The 20,836-nt window shown below is 40.6% G+C and overlaps 2 protein-coding genes across 18 annotated transcripts in view; one reads left to right on the top strand and one right to left on the bottom strand.

Moving 5' to 3' along the window:
• rap1gap2a (RAP1 GTPase activating protein 2a) overlaps positions 1–19,191 on the top strand; it is a 112,166-nt gene extending 92,975 nt beyond the window's left edge. For 15 of the 17 annotated variants that reach the window (XM_046863242.1, XM_046863240.1, XM_046863241.1 and 12 more), the window contains 14 exons: positions 46–129; positions 227–327; positions 1,011–1,140; positions 1,241–1,396; positions 2,450–2,521; positions 3,633–3,719; positions 4,320–4,460; positions 8,012–8,155; positions 12,555–12,670; positions 12,759–12,857; positions 13,003–13,120; positions 13,977–14,047; positions 14,132–14,172; positions 15,284–19,191. In XM_046863242.1, the coding sequence (XP_046719198.1) occupies positions 46–129; positions 227–327; positions 1,011–1,140; positions 1,241–1,396; positions 2,450–2,521; positions 3,633–3,719; positions 4,320–4,460; positions 8,012–8,155; positions 12,555–12,670; positions 12,759–12,857; positions 13,003–13,120; positions 13,977–14,012 (1,284 nt within the window). In that variant the 3' untranslated portion in view covers positions 14,013–14,047; positions 14,132–14,172; positions 15,284–19,191. Of the gene's footprint in view, positions 1–45; positions 130–226; positions 328–1,010; positions 1,141–1,240; positions 1,397–2,449; positions 2,522–3,632; positions 3,720–4,319; positions 4,461–5,361; positions 5,703–8,011; positions 8,156–12,554; positions 12,671–12,758; positions 12,858–13,002; positions 13,121–13,976; positions 14,048–14,131; positions 14,173–15,283 lie in introns of those variants that run through there. The other 2 variants (XM_046863254.1, XM_046863253.1) reach the window with 1 other exon arrangement.
• The window catches only part of si:dkey-52l18.4 (uncharacterized protein LOC560708 homolog), a 9,128-nt gene continuing 4,241 nt past the window's right edge, over positions 15,950–20,836 (bottom strand). The window contains exon 5 of the mRNA XM_046863256.1: positions 15,950–20,836. This exon is cut by the window's right edge and continues 318 nt beyond it. The gene's annotated coding sequence lies outside the window, so the exon portion shown is untranslated.

Below are 20,836 nucleotides of genomic sequence, written 5' to 3'. Positions count from 1 at the left end.
CTCTCAGTCACTGTCAGCTTTTTTTTTCCTTTTCTAATCCCTCAGGCCTCTCAACTGATAGTCGGCTTCGACGAGCACGAAGTCAATAACACCTTCAAGTTCGGGGTAATATATCAGAAGTTTGGGCAGGTGAGTGAGGAGTTATTTGAATGTGTGACGATGGGGACGTGTGCAGGAACATGGCACGTCAGCTTTTCCAAAACTTTTTCTTTTTTTTCCGTCTCAGACGTCTGAAGAAGAGCTGTTCGGGAACAACGAAGAGACGCCGGCCTTCACTGAGTTTCTCAGTGTGTTGGGAGACACAATAGAGCTGCAGGATTTTAAGGGGTAAACACACACACACACACACACACACACACACACACACACACACACACACACACACACACACATATACTAAAATATTGGGATGTATTTGTGTCATACCTTTTATTCAATTAAACCAAAAAATGCATACAAAAAGTGTTTTGTCAAAAGTATTCGGACACCCGATTTTTCCACCCATATGTGGTTCTTCTGCAACCTGTTACCACAAACTTGAAGGCACACAATTGTATAGGACGTTTTTGGATGCGCTACAATTAAATCTTCCCTTCACTTGAAAACTATGAAACCCAAACATGACAATGCGCCTGTGCACAAAGCCGGCTCGATGAAGATACATGGGTTGAAAGTATGTGGAAGATCTCCTGCTGTAGAGCTCTGACCTCTTCAGACCTCCTCACCTCACCTATATTAGTACCTGACTTTACTAACACCCTTGTGAATGAATCTCACAAATCTCCAGAAGAAAAATCTAGTAGAGCTTCTTCCCAGAAGAGTTTTTATAACAGTAAATGGGACTAATAAGTTGTTTAAATCTCATGTTCAGGTGTCCAGAAACATTTTGTCCTCACAGTGTACATAGTATTATGTTACATTTTTATATCGACCAATCAGAATTGAGCTTCGTCCGCAGTGTGCATGTGTAACAAAGTGCATACTTTGCTTTATTTTGCTTTGGGCTTCAGGTTCCGTGGTGGTCTGGACGTGTCTCACGGACAAACAGGAACTCATTCGGTCTGCACTGTTTTCCGCAACCGAGAAATCATGTTCCATGTATCGACTAAACTTCCCTTTACGGAGGGAGACATACAGCAGGTAGACACACACACCATTTTTTTTTTAGCTTTCCAGTCTCAGAAACATGATGGTGTGACAGGTTCTTTCTCCAGAACATTTCACACACTCTTTGTTGCAGCTGCAGAGGAAGAGACACATCGGGAACGATATCGTAGCTGCGGTTTTCCAGGAAGAACCCACTCCGTTTGTACCTGACATGATCGCATCGAACTTCCTCCACGCCTACGTGTTGGTGCAGCCTGAAAACCCCTGTACTGACCACACCACCTACAAGGTACTGATCGCACACTTCCTATGGAAGATCTCCATAACTGAGGCAAATGCAATTCACATCTCAATGCATAGCCAACGATATCAAAACATTAAAGATACATTTGAATACATCATACATCACTTGTGACTTAGCAGTGGGAAGATGCATGCGTAACCAGCACGTGAAACTACAGTAACGTAGGCATGTGACCCAGCAAACCGCTCAGCATAGCGAGGAGAGATGATTTTAGGGTATTATTGTGACATCAGGCGACTTCATCAACCATAAAAGCAAAATCAGCTCATTTTTATCTAGGCATTATGTGGGGAAAATTGTGACATGACACGCTTGTGAGGAGGTTGTAGCTAATTGGTTGAGGCATTGGACTTGGTCTGAAGGTCATATGTTCAAATTGACAAAATTGTTAATTGACAAAAAAAATACAGCAACGTGAGTCGATTTCTGGATACTTTTCTGACGTCACGTAACACCGTAGACCCTGGGAAATCTTGTAAAATTACAGAGGCATAGGCGTGTGACGTGTCCAAACACTCGTCTGATCACGGAGAATCGTTTCGATTGGATCAAAATTACCTTGTTCCTCGCTACTTTGAAGGAAAACGGAAAAGAACGTTGCTTTTTAAAGCTGTAGTGACAGCACTTCTGATTTAGATGAAGATATACGTCTCCTACGTGCTCCTTTTACAGTTTCTACATTTTTTAATCGAGAATTTGTAGTACTTTAATTCAGGTAGAAATATCAAAACACGAGAATGACTTTTTTTTTTTTTATCCTATGAGAGCATCGCATTCCTCCAGTACAGTAACGGAATACGTTTTCTATAGCAGACTGATATAATTCACATAACAGCTGGATGTAATGTACAGTCTGAGCATGGTGTTCAAGGTGATTTAACATCCTGATAGAACTTGTCCTTCAGGGTTCCTATAAAGAAAATATTCGAAAGCCAGTAATGTAACTGTAATATAATTAACCCTATTTGTCTACAAGGTCATGTGCTTGTCCCAGATTTGTCCATCCTGGGATTAATAATTATTTTTTTCTGATACCAGGTTTCTGTCACGGCTCGAGAAGACGTCCCGCCATTCGGCCCAACTCTTCCAAACCCTTCTGTTTTTAAAAAGGTGATTGTGCAGCATTTTTCTCAGTCATTTCTTCTCATTTAAGGGATAATGGTGGCTCAGCAGTAAAGCGTTTACATTGTACATACACGGCATTTGGCAGACGCCCTTATCTTATGGGATTTGAACTCATGACCACCTGATGAGGCAGTAGCTCACAGGTTAAGGCTTTGGACTTTGGCTCAGAAGGTCATGAGTTTGCATCCAATTTAATTATTCAAATCCAGTGTATCCAAAGCCTTATGCCTGAGTGCAATAAGTTCAAAAGTTTGTGGACACCTCACAATATGATTGATATGGGTTTTTTAAACATCCCATTCCACATTTAGTCCCCATTTGATTAGGAGGCCTGGGGTGCAGTCAGCATTCGCATTCACCACTTTCAGTAGGGCTGAAGCTCTATCGCAGGAGATCTTCCACACACTTTCAACCCATGTAAAGGATATCTTCATGGAGCTGGCTGGAACATGCTGGAACAGTTTTGGGTCTCTTAGTTCCTGGCTACTGAATCCAAAGACACCCTGTACAATTGTACAACAGCCTTCAACTTCATGCGAACATTTTTGGGAAGAAGCACGTATGGGTGGAAAAGGCTGGTGTCCAAATACTTATGATACTTACAATAAAAAGGAGGTGGTAAAACAAACTTTCGATCTGAAGGTCATGAGTTCAAATCCGAGCCACACCTAGCTGCAACACCTGGGCCCCTAAGTGAGGCTCTTAACCCTATATAAACAAGATCATTGTAAGCTTGGGATCATTATCATGTTACGCCACGGTCAGGTTTGATAAGAAGACAATGATGTCCAATGAGAGGAAGTTTGTATAAAAAAAAAAAAAAAAAGGTCAAACAAAATGTCTGTTAGAAGTGTCTAGAAGATCGTGCACAGAGAGTGTGAGTTTCAGTGCTTCTGTGCAGTTGCTCATTAACAAAGTCTTTCTTTTTGACATCACACCTATGAGCTTTGGCCTTCTTTCGTCTGAGATATTAAATACCTCACTAGACTGTGTCGCTGATTTGCCAAAACAATGGCACAATAAAAGCAGCACCATTGCAGGCTTCTGGAGGTCAAGAACGATCAGATACTCATCGGTTTTCCTTTGTGCTTCACAGGGCCCCGAGTTCCGTGAATTCCTGCTCACAAAACTGATCAACGCCGAGAACGCTTGCTACAAATCTGACAAGTTCGCCAAGCTGGAGGTGAGCGATAACAACGCCGCATGTTTTTATTCAAATGCGATCATTATATTTATAGTGAGTGCTGTGGGTTATTTTGGTCCTGTGGAATCATTAGATGTTTGCCGATGTTTTTATCTGAAAGGGGCACTTCTTCAGCTCATCTTAGGGAGGGATAGAAGGAGACATTGTTATTCAGGAACGGTTTTCAGGAGGCCAGTTGCTGGAGATTTGGGAGAGAAATTATTCTTGATGCTCAACAGTCCTGGGTCTTCTTTGTTGGTTTTTCTGATGTGCTAAATGTTTTCAATTGGTGAAGGATCTCATTGTTTAATTGAAGGTAGAATTTCTTGCTCCTGCATCCAAAGACGTCCTACACAATCATGGGCCTTTATCTTTGTATGGCAGGGGGAAAAAGAAAAACTTTAGTGTCCGAATACTTTTGGCCATGTTTGTAATAATTAAGAAATCCGACAAACTGAGAAGTTGGTCATTCATTAGCTTCATCATTAACTATAATAACTATACAACTACCCTTATAAATGTGTTTTTTTTATATATTTATATATATGTGTGTGTGTGTGTGTGTGTGTGTGTGTGTGTGTGTGTGTGTGTGTGTTTCAGGGACGGACGCGAGCGGCGCTCTTAGATAATCTGCATGACGAGTTGCACAGACAGACCCAGGCCACCATGGGAGTGGGTTCCGCCACAGGGGAGGACAAACTGGAGAACGGAGGCCATGGAGGTCTGCTGGAGTCCTTCAAGGTGAGCCCGACTTGCTCTTTCAACCGATAAACCCAGAAAATGAAAGGTGTGCTGTGTGACTCGGACCTCAAGATGATTTGTTTGCGCACTCATAACCATCACATGCTTGAACAACGAGTTTCTCTTTCGTTTTATCGTTGTTTTTTTCCTGCAATTTTCGGCTACTTTTACACATTTCTGCTCTGTTCAGACTTTTCCGGCCCTGAATTAAGCTCTGCCCCCTGGACCGATCATTGCCTTGGATTTATACCATTCATATGACAGATTATAAAGGACCAACTCAGAAAGAAAAAACAAATCTTGCCATGTTTTTTAGCTGCATGGAAAATATACATTAAATTCTCTTCACTCTTCCAATGGGGTACATGCCCTTCCTCATGTACTGTTTATAAATCAGATTTTTAAGTGTTTATGAAGTATATACATAAGAAACATGAAACATAATACAAGATACACAGTGCGGCCAAAAGTATCGGGACTTTTGTGGTTCTTCTCCAAAATATTCCTACAAATTTGGAGGAACGAAATTCTGTTCACTTGAAAACTAGGAGACCCAAAACCTGTTCCGGCATGACAATGCTTTTGTGCACAAAGCCAGCTCCATGATCTGTTTTACATGGGTTGGAGGATATAGAAGATCTCCTGCTGTAGAGCACCATTCTCCACAACATCTAGTAGAACATCTGTTCAGAAGAATGGAGGTTAGAAGCACGTATGAATCTTATGCTCAGGTGTCCACAAACTTTTGGCCTTACAGTGTAACTAGTATAACCAGCCATACAGTTCAAAAACCTCCAAAGGATCTCAAGGGATAATCTTTGCAGAGAAACAGTGTGTGACTTTGCGTACCTGTGTGTGTGTGTGTGTGTGTGTGTGTGTGTGTGTGTGTGGCTGTTTGCAGGCAGTGTGCAGGTGCGTGTCGGGTGTCGCGCAATCCCACACTGCTCACGCCGTGTTGATTTGCATAGCAGCCGTCACTGTCTTCTACAACATCCAGCTGACACAGATGCCCCCTGCTTGACCCTACACCATACACACACACACACACACACACACACACACACACACACACACACACTCACACACACACTATAAAACAGGACATTGCTGATTTCTTTCCTTATGTCCGAGTGTTGCGAAAGGACCAAAACCCCAGTGGACCATGAAATGTTATGGAAGTAATAACTGTAATATCATTGTGAGCTGAAAGCACACAGTGGAAATAAAATCATCCGACACCCAGGGGTCCGTTTTTCTGATATGATCCGAGACTGTTCGGTTCTCCGAAAGCTCATCCCGGAGCTGCTGTCATAGCAACAGGTTTCCGTAAGATCAAACCTGCTCAGGGTTTATAAGCAGAGGTGAGACAGGAAGTCATGGGAGGTGGGAGCGCCGTGGGAAACATAGAGGACCTTTAATCAGAAGGTCGTGAGTTCAAATCCCAGCACCACCACTTTGGTGGGCCCATGAGCAAGGCACTTAACCCTCAACTGTTTAGGTGTTTAAAACTGTAAGTCGCTCTGTATAAGTGTCTGCTAAATGTTTCTGCAGAATTCTTTGTGGTTCCTGGTGCTTTAATAAGGCTGTCAATTTCTTCATAACCTTCAACCTTCTGTGCATTGTTCCACTGTTCAGCCAACCCCAGTGGTTTCTAGTATCGATACCTACAGCCTTTTCAAGCAGTTTGTCAACATGCAAATATCTCTCACACCTCAATCACGTTCACACACATGCTCGAAGAACCCAGAATATAATTAACCAGGATCAGATGTTCCTGGATGTGTCATTTGATCTCGGATGTAGATGGAGATAAATGAAGAACAGGCCCCCAGAGGACGTGTCGTTGTTTCGGTTCCACTCTGAGGATTGTCAGTGCGTAAGGCTCCATCTGCTGCCTGGATTTGGTGGTGACGTCCTGTAATGTCTTCTGTTCATGAGACACAAATATGAGTGTTCTTTCTTTTTGAATGGGGAGAAGGTGTGTGTGTGTGTGTGTGTGTGTGTGTGTGTGTGTGTGTGTGTCACAGAAAATGTGTATTAGTGCATGCAATTATCAGCTGGAAAATTTTGTGCACTGAAACATCAAAAAAAAGGAAATATAGAGAGAAAAACATAACTTTTATAACGGAAAAAAACTGAATCTCAGAGTTCTGGATTATTTTCTTTTAATCTCATAATTTATTTCTAAATAGTGACATTTTCACATCAAAAATAAGTTTGTTAAAAATAATATATATTTTTTCATTCATATAAATTTTTCAAAAAGAAGACTTCTCACAAAATCCTCACATGCCTCAAAAACTTGACTCATTCTCGTATTATTTATTGTTATTATATAAAGATTAGAAAATAAAAAAATCTGAATATTGACTCATCTCGAAAAATATAACTTCCGGCTCACTTCAAGGTTCTGATTCTCAAATTTTTTTTAAGGAATTAAACAATTATTTCTAATGCAAAATTATATTAATTAATTCATGTATTTATTAGCTAATATTAAATTGCTATAAATCAATAATAATTTTCATTTAGAGGACGGGGCGGGAGGGGTATGGAGACGGACGATCCGCTGTGGCGACCCCTAAAAGGAGAGGAAAAAATAAGATGATGATTTACGACCCCAATTCCAAACGTTTGGGACACTAAATGACAATAAAAAGAAAAAAACAGAATTCAAGGAAGGAAAGGGGGTAAACCGGCGACAGTTGTCCTACTTGTATCTGAAGCAGAATTCTAGCTGCTCAACAGTCTTGAATCTTCTTTACAATATTTTAATTTCATGATGTACCAAACGTTTTTAAATAGTGAAAGGTCTGGACTGCGGGCAGGAACGTTTAGCATCTTCTACCACAAAGCCATGCTGTTATCATAGAGGCATCGATGTTGCATAGATCATCAAAGATGAGACCTTTTTGAACTGAGTGCTGATAACAAGACAGATAGTCCCTCTCCTCTTTATTCTGGAGGATGTGGGGTACATGGTTTCCAAAAAGAATTTTTATTCAAATTTTGATTCGTCTGACCACAGACTTCGTCTATTTTAAACGAGAGAAAATGGTTGCATTTCTGGATCATGTTCACATATGGCTTCTTCTCTGCATGACCTGAGAAGCATAAACATGCATAAACCTGAATTTGTAGATGACATGGCAAACTTTGTTCATAGACAATGGTTGTTTTAAAAGCAGTGTCGCCCGAGGACCCAACGATTTGTAGATGCAGATTTACGCAGATTGGTGTTCTGTCCATCCAGTTCTGTCCATCTTTACATCTGAGAGACTCTACTCTCTAAGATATTTATACCCAATCATCTGAATGAACTGCTACCAATGAATCTAATTAGATGGACAATGTTTCTTTTCACTAACACTTCCTTTTCCAGCCTTTTGTTGCCCCGTCTCAGGCGTCGAATGTAAAATTATATTAAGTAATGTATATCAAACTAATTCATACTAATTCTCTTTTCAGAAGAAGGGACACGTCTTTCAGATTGCTGCTTCACACTAAAGCATCTTTATTTTATGTTATTTATATCTCTCTCTGTGTCTCAGAGGGCCATGCGTGTGAGGAGTCACTCCATGGAGACGATGGTGAGTTCTCACAAACACAAGGCAGCAGGAGGCGGAGTGCCGTCCAGTTTGAGCGGAGGAGGCCTACCACAGGGCAGTGCCGAGTGCACAAAGAGTACCTTTACGGTAAGAGAGAATCGTTCTACCTTACTGCAGTGGCTCAGTTACACACTGAGTGTCAGAGTCAGAACATGCTGATATGAAATGTTTTTGGTGTTACTTTTAAATATGTAATGTAAAATGTACAGGGATGTGAAATGGCCATATAATGTAGATAGGAGATAGTTTTGTAATAGTGTTGTTACAAGTGAACATCCTATTATACATTTGGTCTTCATTTGTTGTTACAATAACCTCCAGGCGTCTGGGAAGATGTTTTAGTAGATTTTGTGGAGATGTGTGTAAGATTCATTCATCCACATGGTTGTTACTAATGTCAGGTGCTGATGGAGGTGAGGAGGCCTGGGGTGGAGTCAGTGTTCGCATTCATCATGTTCAACAGGGTTGGAGCTCTATAGCAGAAGATCTTTTACTTCAGCCCATGCATGTTTCCATAGAGCTGGCTTTGTGTGCTGGGGCACTGTCATGCTGGAACAGGTCTGATTTGAGAAGACTAGTTGCTGGAAATTTGGGGGAGGAATGCGGTCCTATTCATATTTGATACACAATTCTTGTACAATTCTCCTCAACAGTCCTGGGTCTTCTTTGTTGGTTTCATGATAAATTGCCAAATGTTTTCAATTAGTCTGGACAGGGATCAGGCCAGTTCAGTACCCAGATGTTATGCTATTGTATAAGATACAGTGTGCAGATTAGCGTTGTCTTGCAGAAATATGTCAGGCCATCTCTGAAAAAAAGACGTCGTCTGGACGGAAGCAAATATTGCTCTAGAACCTGTGTATACCTTTCAGCATCGATGATGCCTTTCCAGAAAGGTCAGGTACTGATGTAGGTGAAAAGGTGAGGAGGCCTGGGGTGCAGTCAGTGTTCACATACAGTGAGGAAAATAAGTATTTGAACACCCTGCTATTTTGCAATTTCTCCCACTTAGAAATCATGGAGGGGTCTGAAAATGTCATTGTAGGTGCATGTCCACTGTGAGAGACATAATCTAAAAAAAAAAATCCAGAAATCACAATATATGATTTTTAAACTATTTATTTGAATGATACAGCTGCAAATAAGTATTTGAACACCTGTCTATCAGCTAGAATTCTGACCCTCAAAGATCTGTTAGTCTGCCTTTAAAATGTCCACCTCCACTACATTTATTATCCTAAATTAGATGCACCTGTTTGAGGTCGTTAGCTGCATAAAGACACCTGTCCACCCCATACAATCAGTAAGAATCCAACTACTAACATGGCCAAGACCAAAGAGCTGTCCAAAGACACTAGAGACAAAATTGTACACTTCCACAAGGCTGGAAAGGGCTACGGGAAATTGCCAAGCAGCTTGGTGAAAAAGGTCCACTGTTGGAGCAATCATTAGAAAATGGAAGAAGCTAAACATGACTGTCAATCTCCCTCGGACTGGGGCTCCATGCAAGATCTCACCTCGTGGGGTCTCAATGATCCTAAGGAAGGTGAGAAATCAGCCCAGAACTACACGGGAGGAGCTGGTCAATGACCTGAAAAGAGCTGGGACCACCGTTTCCAAGGTTACTGTTGGTAATACACTAAGGCGTCATGGTTTGAAATCATGCATGGCACGGAAGGTTCCCCTGCTTAAACCAGCACATGTCCAGGCACGTCTTAAGTTTGCCAATGACCATTTGGATGATCCAGAGGAGTCATGGGAGAAAGTCATGTGGTCAGATGAGACCAAAATAGAACTTTTGGGTCATAATTCCACTAAACGTGTTTGGAGGAAGAAGAATGATGAGTACCATCCCAAGAACACCATCCCTACTGTGAAGCATGGGGGTGGTAGCATCATGCTTTGGGGGTGTTTTTCTGCACATGGGACAGGGCGACTGCACTGTATTAAGGAGAGGATGACCGGGGCCATGTATTGCGAGATTTTGGGGAACAACCTCCTTCCCTCAGTTAGAGCATTGAAGATGGGTCGAGGCTGGGTCTTCCAACATGACAATGACCCGAAGCACACAGCCAGGATAACCAAGGAGTGGCTCTGTAAGAAGCATATCAAGGTTCTGGCGTGGCCTAGCCAGTCTCCAGACCTAAACCCAATAGAGAATCTTTGGAGGGAGCTCAAACGTGTTTCTCAGCGACAGGCCAGAAACCTGACTGGTCTAGAGAAGGTCTGTGTGGAGGAGTGGGCCAAAATCACTCCTGCAGTGTGTGCAAACCTGGTGAAAAACTACAGGAAACGTTTGACCTCTGTAATTGCAAACAAAGACTACTGTACCAAATATTAACATTGACTTTCTCAGGTGTTCAAATACTTATTTGCAGCTGTATCATACAAATAAATAGCTAAAAAATCATACATTGTGATTTCTGGATTTTTTTTTTTAGATTATGTCTCTCACAGTGGACATGCACCTACGATGACAATTTCAGACCCCTCCATGATTTCTAAGTGGAAGAACTTGCAAAATAGCAGGGTGTTTCAAAAACTTATTTTCCTTACTGTACATCCCAAAGGTGTTCAATAAGAATATAGTGCTAAATAGCAGGAGAACTTCCCATTTATCCCATGCAAAGCATATCTGCATGGAGCTGTCTTTGTGCACAGGGGAATTGGAAGAGGTTTGAGTCTCCTTGAATTTAAAATGATAAAGATTAAATTCTACTGATCCAATGACGTCCTGTACAAGTGTGTGCCTGCAGCCTTGTATCAGTTTGCAAAAGAACCACATATGACTGAAAAAGTCAGGTGTCCAAATTACTTTGGTTCAAATAGTTCAAGTTCAAGTTTATTTCCATAGTGCTCTTTACAGTGGACATTGTGTCAAAGCAGCTTAACAGAACTTTAGAATTAAAATAAATAATGTCTGGTTATCCATGATGATGAAGCCTGGGTGACAGTGGCAAGAAAAACTCACTTAGATGTTATGAGGAAGAAACCTTGAGTGAAACCAGACTTAAAAGGGGAACACATCTTTATTTGGGTGATTACCAGTGGTGGGCCTTGCATTTGGTACCCGGGCCTTCAGTGGGGACGTACCCGACTTAATCCACCTCTTAATACCACCACTATCACGGCGCAATTATAAAAACCATCAATACTGTACAAACACGCAATATATCAACACGTGGCATTACAGAGAGACATTTTACATATGGAGGTAAAAACCATTTTACTAAAGCAAGAAACCCAGTTAAGACTCCAAACCTCTACACTACAACCACAACTGTGCACCTACAACATCTGGAGCAGTTCAGAATCAATATTTGTCTAATAACATGACAAAAACATTAAAATGTAAATAAAATACAACCCACTCACCAGAGATGCAGACTCATAATGTGCAGCGCCCCCCAGAGGCTGTAATCCAGTGGTACCGCTCGTATTCACTGGTCTGGAAGTGGAGAACAAACCCTTTCCCCAGGCTGAGACTCGCTAGCTAGCTTCAGGGTTGGACGACCTCCTCACCATGTCTAGCTTTTCTTCAAAATGGATTTTTAAGTATGTCCGAGACCAAATCAATTTCTCTTCCTCCGTAGATATAAAAAAGTCGAACTCAGATGTATTAATGTGTGCAGGAGAGATGGTAGCTCAGTGGTTAAGGCATTGGGCTTTGGATCAGAAGATCACAGGTTCAAATCCCACCACCACCAAGCTGGGCCCTTGAGCAAAAGGCCTAAAAAAAACCCCTCCCCTGCTCAGTTGTAAGTCGCTCTGGATAAGGGCGTCTGCCAAATGCCACAAATGTAAATGTAAATGCAGAGCTACACACGTGTTTTACCAGTCGAACTCGGCTGTAACAGTTTCCCTCTGACCAACCAATCAGAGGACGGAAAATGCTGATGCTATTCTGTGAGGAGAATCTGAAATCTGATTGGTTAAAGAAACGGAGCTATTTATTAAGAAAACTATGGTAAAAAGTCCAGCAGTACTGATTCTGAAGTCTCTGGGCAGATTAGATTGACATGGCAGCACATCGAGGCTGAAATTTGATTGGACAAAAAAAATCTAACATCCACATCCACGTACTGGAAGCAGTGCAGCCAAAAGAAACACCACGAAATGAAGAGAATAAACTGTTGGAAATAAATTAATACTATTTCATGGAACGAATGTTAGAATTTAGGTTGTAAATGAAGGTCAGTGCTTCTGATAGTGTTTAGATCAGCAGAGAAGGCTTTGCTGACCCTGACCCCCCGCCACTGGTGATTATAAATCTTGAAACAATACAAAACACCGGAGAGTGAGAACTAACATGAGCAAAAGAGTGTGTGATTATGAGCAATGTCAGGCAACCTCAGGATGCCTTGGGTTTCAAATAGCGTAGCATTAAACTTTGCACATCTGTGTTACTGGATAAAACTTTCATTTGGTTTTGCACTAGGACCTTGTGTATAAAGTACCTGATATGTGTGTGTGATTGTGTGTAAAGCCTCCAGCATTATCAGCCAAGTCTCCCATGAAGAGTCCAGTGAAACGGCGTTCAGGCCTGTTTCCCAGGTTACACTCGAGCACAGAAAGTCCCACTGAGAGACATCCATCTCGCAGGTTAACACACAACACACACTCACCTGCATGATAAAGCGTTTCGGAACTAGATCTGAGTCGCTAATCTGTTTTGCTTTTTTTTTCACAGTGATCATAAATCAGCAGATGTCTTTCCACACTCACAGGAAGTAAGGTCTGAGACTTCCTCTAACCCCAGCTCACCAGAGATCTGCACAAACAAGGAGAGGTCAGCATTACTGCAGTTACTGAGCCACTACTTTATTTATGCAGTCTTTCCTAATGTGTGCATGCATGGTTTCACTTCCTCTAAACAGTCACTAATGACCTGCTGTTGCTCCCTTCTCATGCTCTCTGGTTGGCGTGCTGTGCAGGCCGTTTGTCAAGCTGAAGGAGGGCAGCAGCCGAAGCAACATCTCCCGTTCGTCTTCTAGCACCAGCAGCTTCAGCAGCACAGCCGGAGAGGGAGAAGGCCTGGAGGAGCTTGACATGGTCAGCATTTAATCGTGAAACATATACACAATGAGATTTGGAACACACAACACAACACAAGAATAAGCAGGCAATCGAAATGGCACACAGTAGTTACTATACAACACATTTACAGTTACAAAAACTCTACCATTTACCAAACGGGGCACAATTACAGGAACACATGCAGTAGTTACAATACACATCACAACTACCAAACACTGAAGAATTAACAAACACGGCATAACAACCAAACTGGGCCCAATAACCAAAGACAGGACTGTATCATACTCACTGGTTCCACGCTGGACGAAAGAGAGACAGGCGATAGTTCACCAAGCAGAGCTTTCTTTATTTACTTTCATTTTCACCCCAGCGCTTTCCTATACCAGTACTCAAGAGGGAGCTCTCCCACAGTCTCGCGGATCGGCACGCTTTCTCTCTTTAGCGCCTGCCTGACTTTCCTCATGGACCGGCAAGCCTTTTCCTGGCGTCAGCTGCAGGTGTTGTTTACCACTCGTTCCATCTGGATCCCCCTCCACTTGCTCATCGCTGGCACAAGCCCAATCGCCAGACACTGCCCAATCGCCAGACACTGCCCAATCAGCAGACACAGCATAATCACCGAACACTGCCCAAGCACCAAACACAGCCCAAGCGCCAGACACTGCCCAAGCGCCAGACACAGCATAATCCCCGTACACTGCCCAATCACCAAACACAGATAAATTTTCAACACAACATCATTACTAAACAATTCACAGCACAATCACCAAACGCATCACAAACAACCAAACACATCACATCACAGTTCACAACTACCAAACACTCATAGCTGCTGACCGAGCTAAGATCCAGTACCCTTTTTGCTCCCTAGACTGGAAAAGTCAAATTTCACCTGAGTCAAACGTGAAGGTTGGTTTCGACAAGCTGAGCCACGGGACCACGGTGAGTAAAGCAGCCAGTGAGGGTTGAACGCTTCAGGTAACATCGATTGGAGAAATGTCTGAGCTGCATTCTTCTCTGTTTCAGGGGCGTTAAAAGAGACGAGAACGACTTCAAAGGAAGAGCAGGTAATTTATTTATTATTGTAGGTGTTTTTTTGGCAAGTTAAAAAAAATTTAGTTTTCAGTTATCAGGCTACTACTCGATATGGCCAAAAGTACTGGGACATCTGACTTTTGTGGATCTTTCCACAACACTGAGGAAAACAGTTGTATAGGTGGTGGACAGTATAGAAGTAAATGTAATCCGTTGCTGTACTTTATTATTTTTTCTACGTATCTGTACTTTACTCAAGGATTTTCCGATTGGGGAGACATTTACTTTAACTTCACTGCATTTTAAAGTCAATATTTTACTTTTTACTCAAATACATTTTGCAAAATCAGTCGTTCCTCTTTATTTATGAGGACAAAAATGTAACTGGTAACATAAACCTACTCACCAGAGATGCAGACTTATAATGTGCAGCGCCCCCCAGAGGCTGTAATCCAGTGGTACCGCTCATATTCACTGGTCTGGAAGTGGAGAACAAACCCTTTCCCGGGCTGAAAACTGAGTTGATTAAACAAAGAGGACACAACAGACAAGAGGATGATAGAACATTAGAGTCATAATAAATCATGGTACTTTGGATACTTAAGTAAATTTAAAGGCAAATATTTTTGTACTTTTACTCAAGGGACAGTTTAAAGATACACTTTTACTGGAGTAACATTTTATTGACTGTATCTCTACTTTATCTAAACTACATACTTTGTATACTACACTTACACAACACTTACGAATCTTATGGGCAGGTGTCCACAAACTTTTGGCCATATAATGCAACAGTAAGGTCACTTTGTAGTTATGCTCGTTAATTAATTCAGAATCGTAACATTTGCAGCAACATGTGGCATGCAGCACAGTTGTATACTGGGTACTTTATTGAAGTGGTGTGACTCCACGTGATGCATGAAACATTTCAAATAATGCGGCTCGGATCAGACGGTAATCTACAAAGTGACACTTATCTCTTGCTAAAATGGTGAGACCTAGAAGTGTCTAATAAACTGGTGTGGTTCTGTTGATTTTAATTATAGGTTAATTTAATTAAGTAACTAATTAATTCATTAATTAATTAGTTAATTAAGTAATGTATTTATTTATTTGTTTATTTATTTTTCTTCTCACTTCTAGGCAGTGTAGCTTAACTGGAGCCAAGAGACTTTGTGTCAAAGCGAGAAGGGACCATCTGCTGCACCCAGACGCAACCAACTTTTCCATCTCCAACACATACACACACACAAACCTTTTGACAAACCGCACAAAAACGCACTTACGTGCAAGCAGGCCACGCCGAGAGATGCCAAAGTGAGTCTTAACAGAAGCCACACACAAGACTGTTTCAAACCTTTGTGGTCGGAGCTGCTTCTCATCACACAGGTAGCAGATCATGTGCACAAATAAACAAACAAACAATTAATTGCATAATTATAAAAAAATAAATAATTATATATATATATATATATATATATATATATATATATATATATATATATATATATATATATATATATAAAATCAGTGCCACCAATTATTTATTTATTTATTTATTTATTTGATGCACCGCAATTTCAGAAGAGGCATGTGTGATATGTGATGTGATGTGTGTGTTCCTTGTGGTGAAAATGGCTTTTTATGTTTATCAAATACGTAATGGGCAAAGGTGTGGCTTACGCTATAATGCATTAAAATACAGTGAGACTTTACATTGTATAGACTCTATTGGCTAAATATCAGTCTTTATGTATGCTTGGTGGTCTGGGAAAACCTTTTACATGATGAAATTGTGATTATATTTACTTGTACAAAAAAAAAAAAAATACTACAGACTTTAGCTTAGTGGGGTAGGCATTGGACTTTGGATTGGAAGGTCACAAGTTTAATTTCCAGCACCACCAAGGGTTAAGGCCCTTAACCCTCAACACCTCGAATAATTGTAAGTGCGCAAATGTAAATGGATCACAAACTTACGCTTATGTCTTTTTGAAACGGCATGTAGCTCTTCACAAATGTTAAATGAACATGAGACCTTTACATTGCTGGCAACGTTTTAGATGTCTTTAGGCAGCATAATGTATATGTATATATAGTATATAAATATGCACAAGACATGACATTTATTTTATTAGGCTGTATTACATGTGGAGTTTTTTTTTTTTTTGAGAGACACGTTCCTTTCGTTTCTATGCAATAAACTCGGTAATGTAACAGTATAAAGATTAACTTTGACCGATCAAATATTTAAATGTCCATGTTTATTTTAATTGGAAAATCCTCCCTTAGCATGAATACCAGCTTTACACACTTTCAACATAAAAAAAAACAAAAACAAAAAAAACACAATTTTATTTACGATACAGTTCATCTCAGTAGGATTGAGGTGTGGTGACTGGTCAGGTCATTCCATAATGGATAAATTAAACTTAAGAACTCAGACGTGCGCTTCTGATCATTGTCTTGTTGTACAGTGAAGTCAGTTTTGATGAGCCGCAGTGCAGACGGAACTGTATTGTGTGGAACGGGAGCCATGTTGGTTCACTTTCCGGAACTTTCACTGCTCCAAAACAACCCCAAACCATTAATTTTCCACCTCCATGTGTGAGTGTGGGGTGAGGGAGTCTGATCACATCTTCTCTCCTGTTCTCCTTCTTACACAAGTTCTTCTGGTTGAGACACAAATGTCCAATTTGGACAATTGGATTCACTGTCTTCTTTTTTTTTTTTTTCTCTTCTTTTTGTCTTTTACCAAGTTTATTTCATAGAAACAAAAGGAGCATGCACATGTCTCAAAAACCATAAAAGACTTTTTTTAAATTGTTCACAGATGTTGAATGTACTTTATTTCCCAATGTGCTACTTTTATCTTGCATTAGTACTTTTACAGCACTTGTCTGTGACCAAACCGACAATATCAGTCAAAAATGATCAGTGTAATAGTTAAATGTACAGTACAGAAGACGCTTTCAGAGCCAGCGTTTTTTTGTTCATATGTTTATACAGATTCCAAATCCTTCTCGATATCAGCCATAATACTGATGCTGCCCTGTTCAGTGCTCATTTAATACAAAAAAAACATACAAAAATGTCCTTGGGTCAATTGAAGAGTTGGAACATTGGACATTGGAGATATACGTGTATGTGTGTGTGTGTGTGTGTGTGTGTGTGTGTGTGTGTGGGAGGTACTGGTGCAACACTGACGAATAGCTTATTTTGGTTGGGCATAAATCTGCGTAAAAAGTCGCTATCCGTCTTATCGACTATCATTAATGCGTATGCGTACGCTCGCAATGGGACACAATGGGTAAGAGTAAAATAGTGCTGAAATAAAATAAAAACCCAGGTTTGCTGACTGCAGATTCATCACACATAAAATCAACATGATATCGATTAGCCAGGGCATGAAAATACAAATATAAAAATCAACATAAAAATAAATAAAATCTGTCAAATTAATCTGACACCCCAGGCGTCCTCACCTCCTCACCTACATCAGTACCTGAATTTACTAACACCTATGTGGCTGAATAAACCTCACACAACATTTAGTGGAACATCTACCCAGAAGAGTGGAGCTTATCATAACAGCAAATGGGGACTAAATATGGAATGGGATGTTAAAAAAAGCACATGGTCAGGTATCCACAAACTTTTGGCCATATCGTTTAGTACAGATTATGATGCGTAATTATACAAAAGAGAATATATATTTAGATATGTATAGAAATATAAGTATAAGGAAATGCAATTGTTATTTTTCTATCAATATAATATTAATATTAAAAAGAAATCTAAGTTAAATTTCAGACATAGTCATTCTGAATCTTATTTATTTTTTGGTTAGCAAGCTAATATTAGCTAAATTAGCTAGCTAGTAATATGGGCTAGCTAGATTAAAAAAAAAAAAAAAAAACATGCTAGCACATGTTGGCCAAGTTCTAGGATAATTTTTGAAGTAAAATAAAACTAATATGACTTTATTTCTAAGATTCAGTTAGCTAAAGAGGGCTAATGATATATTTAGCTAGCTAACATAATCCTGATTGGCCTTTAGAGGTGAGAGATGTTAGCTGGCTCATAACAGTTTCACCAGTCAGGCGCTGATGTTAACGGTACTTCACAATAGCTAACTTAGCTAATAACATAATATAATGCTTATGCTAGCTAGCATTAAGAGCTAATCAAAGAAGTTTTAGTTTTTTATTATGGCAGCAAGATGTCTAGCTGCACCTCAGCTGGCTAACTTGAAACGAATTGGAACTGCGATACTAGTCCGAGGTTAATGCTAGTTATCTAACAAAAAACACTTTAAAGAAGTGAAGGACTGTGTGTGTGTGTGTGTGTGTGTGTGTGTGTGTGTGTGTGTGTGTGTGTGATCCTTTCCTGAAATTATTACCCTAAAAAAATCTTATATATTTATCAATATTACACTTTTTTCTTTTCCTCTGGATTCTCATGAAGGAAAAATGTTTCATTTTATTCAGTTTTTGCTGACACTTGAATTACTACATGCCAACTTCAGCTCTGGTTCTTTATTCATATGTATAAAAAAAAAAAAAAAAAAACATTGTGACTTTGTAAATGTGTGGTTTTGATTTTTATTTCTATAAAGAGTTAGCAAAAAAACAGCACTTTTCTGACGTGTGAAAGAAACGGAAATGTTGCTAGCAACTAAAACATCAAGCTAGCTGCTGAAATGACATGTAAGCTTCTGAAGCATCATGCTAGCCTCTGAAACATCATGCTAGACCCTTAAACACTGTCTTAGCCTGCTGAAATGTCATGGTACCCACTGAAGCACCATGCTAGCCCCTTAAATGCTGTGTTAGCCTGCTAAAGCCTGCTAAATCGAGTGTGTCGGAGTGAGAGAGCGAGAGCGTATGTAGACTCAGGAGTTTGATTGAATGTATTGATTGGTGTTTCAGTGAAAAATATTAATGAGGGAAAGTGCAGACGGAGGACAGATTGTTCTCTACATGTATATTCTGCTATGTTGTGTACCACTGAGAATTTATTATAAATAAAATGTTGTATTTTGTGTCAAACGTATCGTCTCTTTTAATCAGAAAAAAATCCTGCACGTTTGATGATCTCATGTGATCAACAACAGAACAGGCTGCACTACTGGGTGTTGCATAAATAATTACCTCCCAATCCATCTCACCTCATTCTACCTCATCCCATCTCATCCCATCCCACCTCTTTCTACCCCACCCCATCCCATTATATCCCACCTTATACCATCGCATTACATCCTATCCCATCTCATCCCAGCCCACCTTATTCCACCCCATCTTATCCCACCTCATGCATCCCATCCTACCCCATTACATCTTATCCCACCTCATTTCATACCACCTCATTCCACTTTATACCATCACACTCCATCCCATTCCACCTCATTGCATTCCATCCTACCACATCCCATCTTATCCCATCCCAACTCATTCCATCCTACCCCAATCTACCTCATCCTATACCATCCTACCCCATCCCATCTCATCCCATCCCACCCCATTTCATCATACCTCATCTCATCCCATTCCATCCTACCCCAATCTACCTTATCCTATACCATCCTACCCCATCCCATCCCACCCCATTTCATCCTACCTCATCTCATCCCATTCCATCCTACCCCAATCTACCTTATCCTATACCATCCTACCCCATCCCATCCCACCCCATTTCATCATACCTTATCTCATCCCATTAAATCCTACCCAAATCTACCTCATCCTATTCCATCTCATCCCATCCCATTTAATTATCACATTTTATCCCACCTTATACCGTCACACTCCATCCCATCCCACCTTATCTCATCCCACCCCATTCCATTTCACCTCATTCCATCCCACCTTATCCCATTTTATTCCACCTCATCCCATCCCATCTTATTCCACTTTATCCCACCCAATTCCATTCCATCTCACCTCATTCCATCCCACCTCATCCATCCTACCCCAATCTCTTTACCCTCATCCCATCCCATCCTTTCCCATCTCATTCCACCTCTAATCCCATCCTATCCTATTCTACCCCATACCATGCATCCCCATTACCATCATCTCAATTTATCCTACTCATAACCTAATCCTACCACTTCCCAACCTTACCTAACCTATCTCATTCCATACCACCCCATCCTACCCCATCCCACACTACTGACAGGACTAAGCCTTTTCTACCTCATCCCACCACATCCCAGTCCATCCAAATTTGACCAAATCCCACCCCATCCTACACCATTTCACCCTAGTCTAAAAGGTTTATCAACATAAACCTTGGTGATGGTTTATACAGTGTGTGTGTGTGTGTGTGTGTGTGTGTGTGTGTGTGTGTGTGTGTGTGTGTGTGTGTGTGTGTAATTACATACAAATTGAATTTGGGGCATATAAATACACCATGTGCATTTATATTTGGACACTTTTCCACCCGTACATGATTTTTCCAGAAGGTTTCGCACAAAGTTGGAGGCACCCAATTTTTTAACAAGTCTTTGGATGCCGCACAATAAAATTCACTTGAATTAAGATTCCCTGAAGATCATCTGAGCTCAGACCTTCTCAGCCCTACTGAGCACTCCAGGCTTTCTTACCGTACCAATATCAGTACCTGACTTTACTAACTCACAGAAATCATTAACAAAATCTAGTGGAACATCTTCCCAGAAGAGTGGAGCTTATT

The sequence above is a fragment of the Silurus meridionalis genome, chromosome 12, assembly GCF_014805685.1.
Source record: "Silurus meridionalis isolate SWU-2019-XX chromosome 12, ASM1480568v1, whole genome shotgun sequence".
Classification (NCBI taxonomy): domain Eukaryota; kingdom Metazoa; phylum Chordata; class Actinopteri; order Siluriformes; family Siluridae; genus Silurus; species Silurus meridionalis.
The sequence above is the reverse complement of the archived record's forward strand: the minus strand, read 5'-3'. Positions and strand labels throughout refer to the sequence as shown.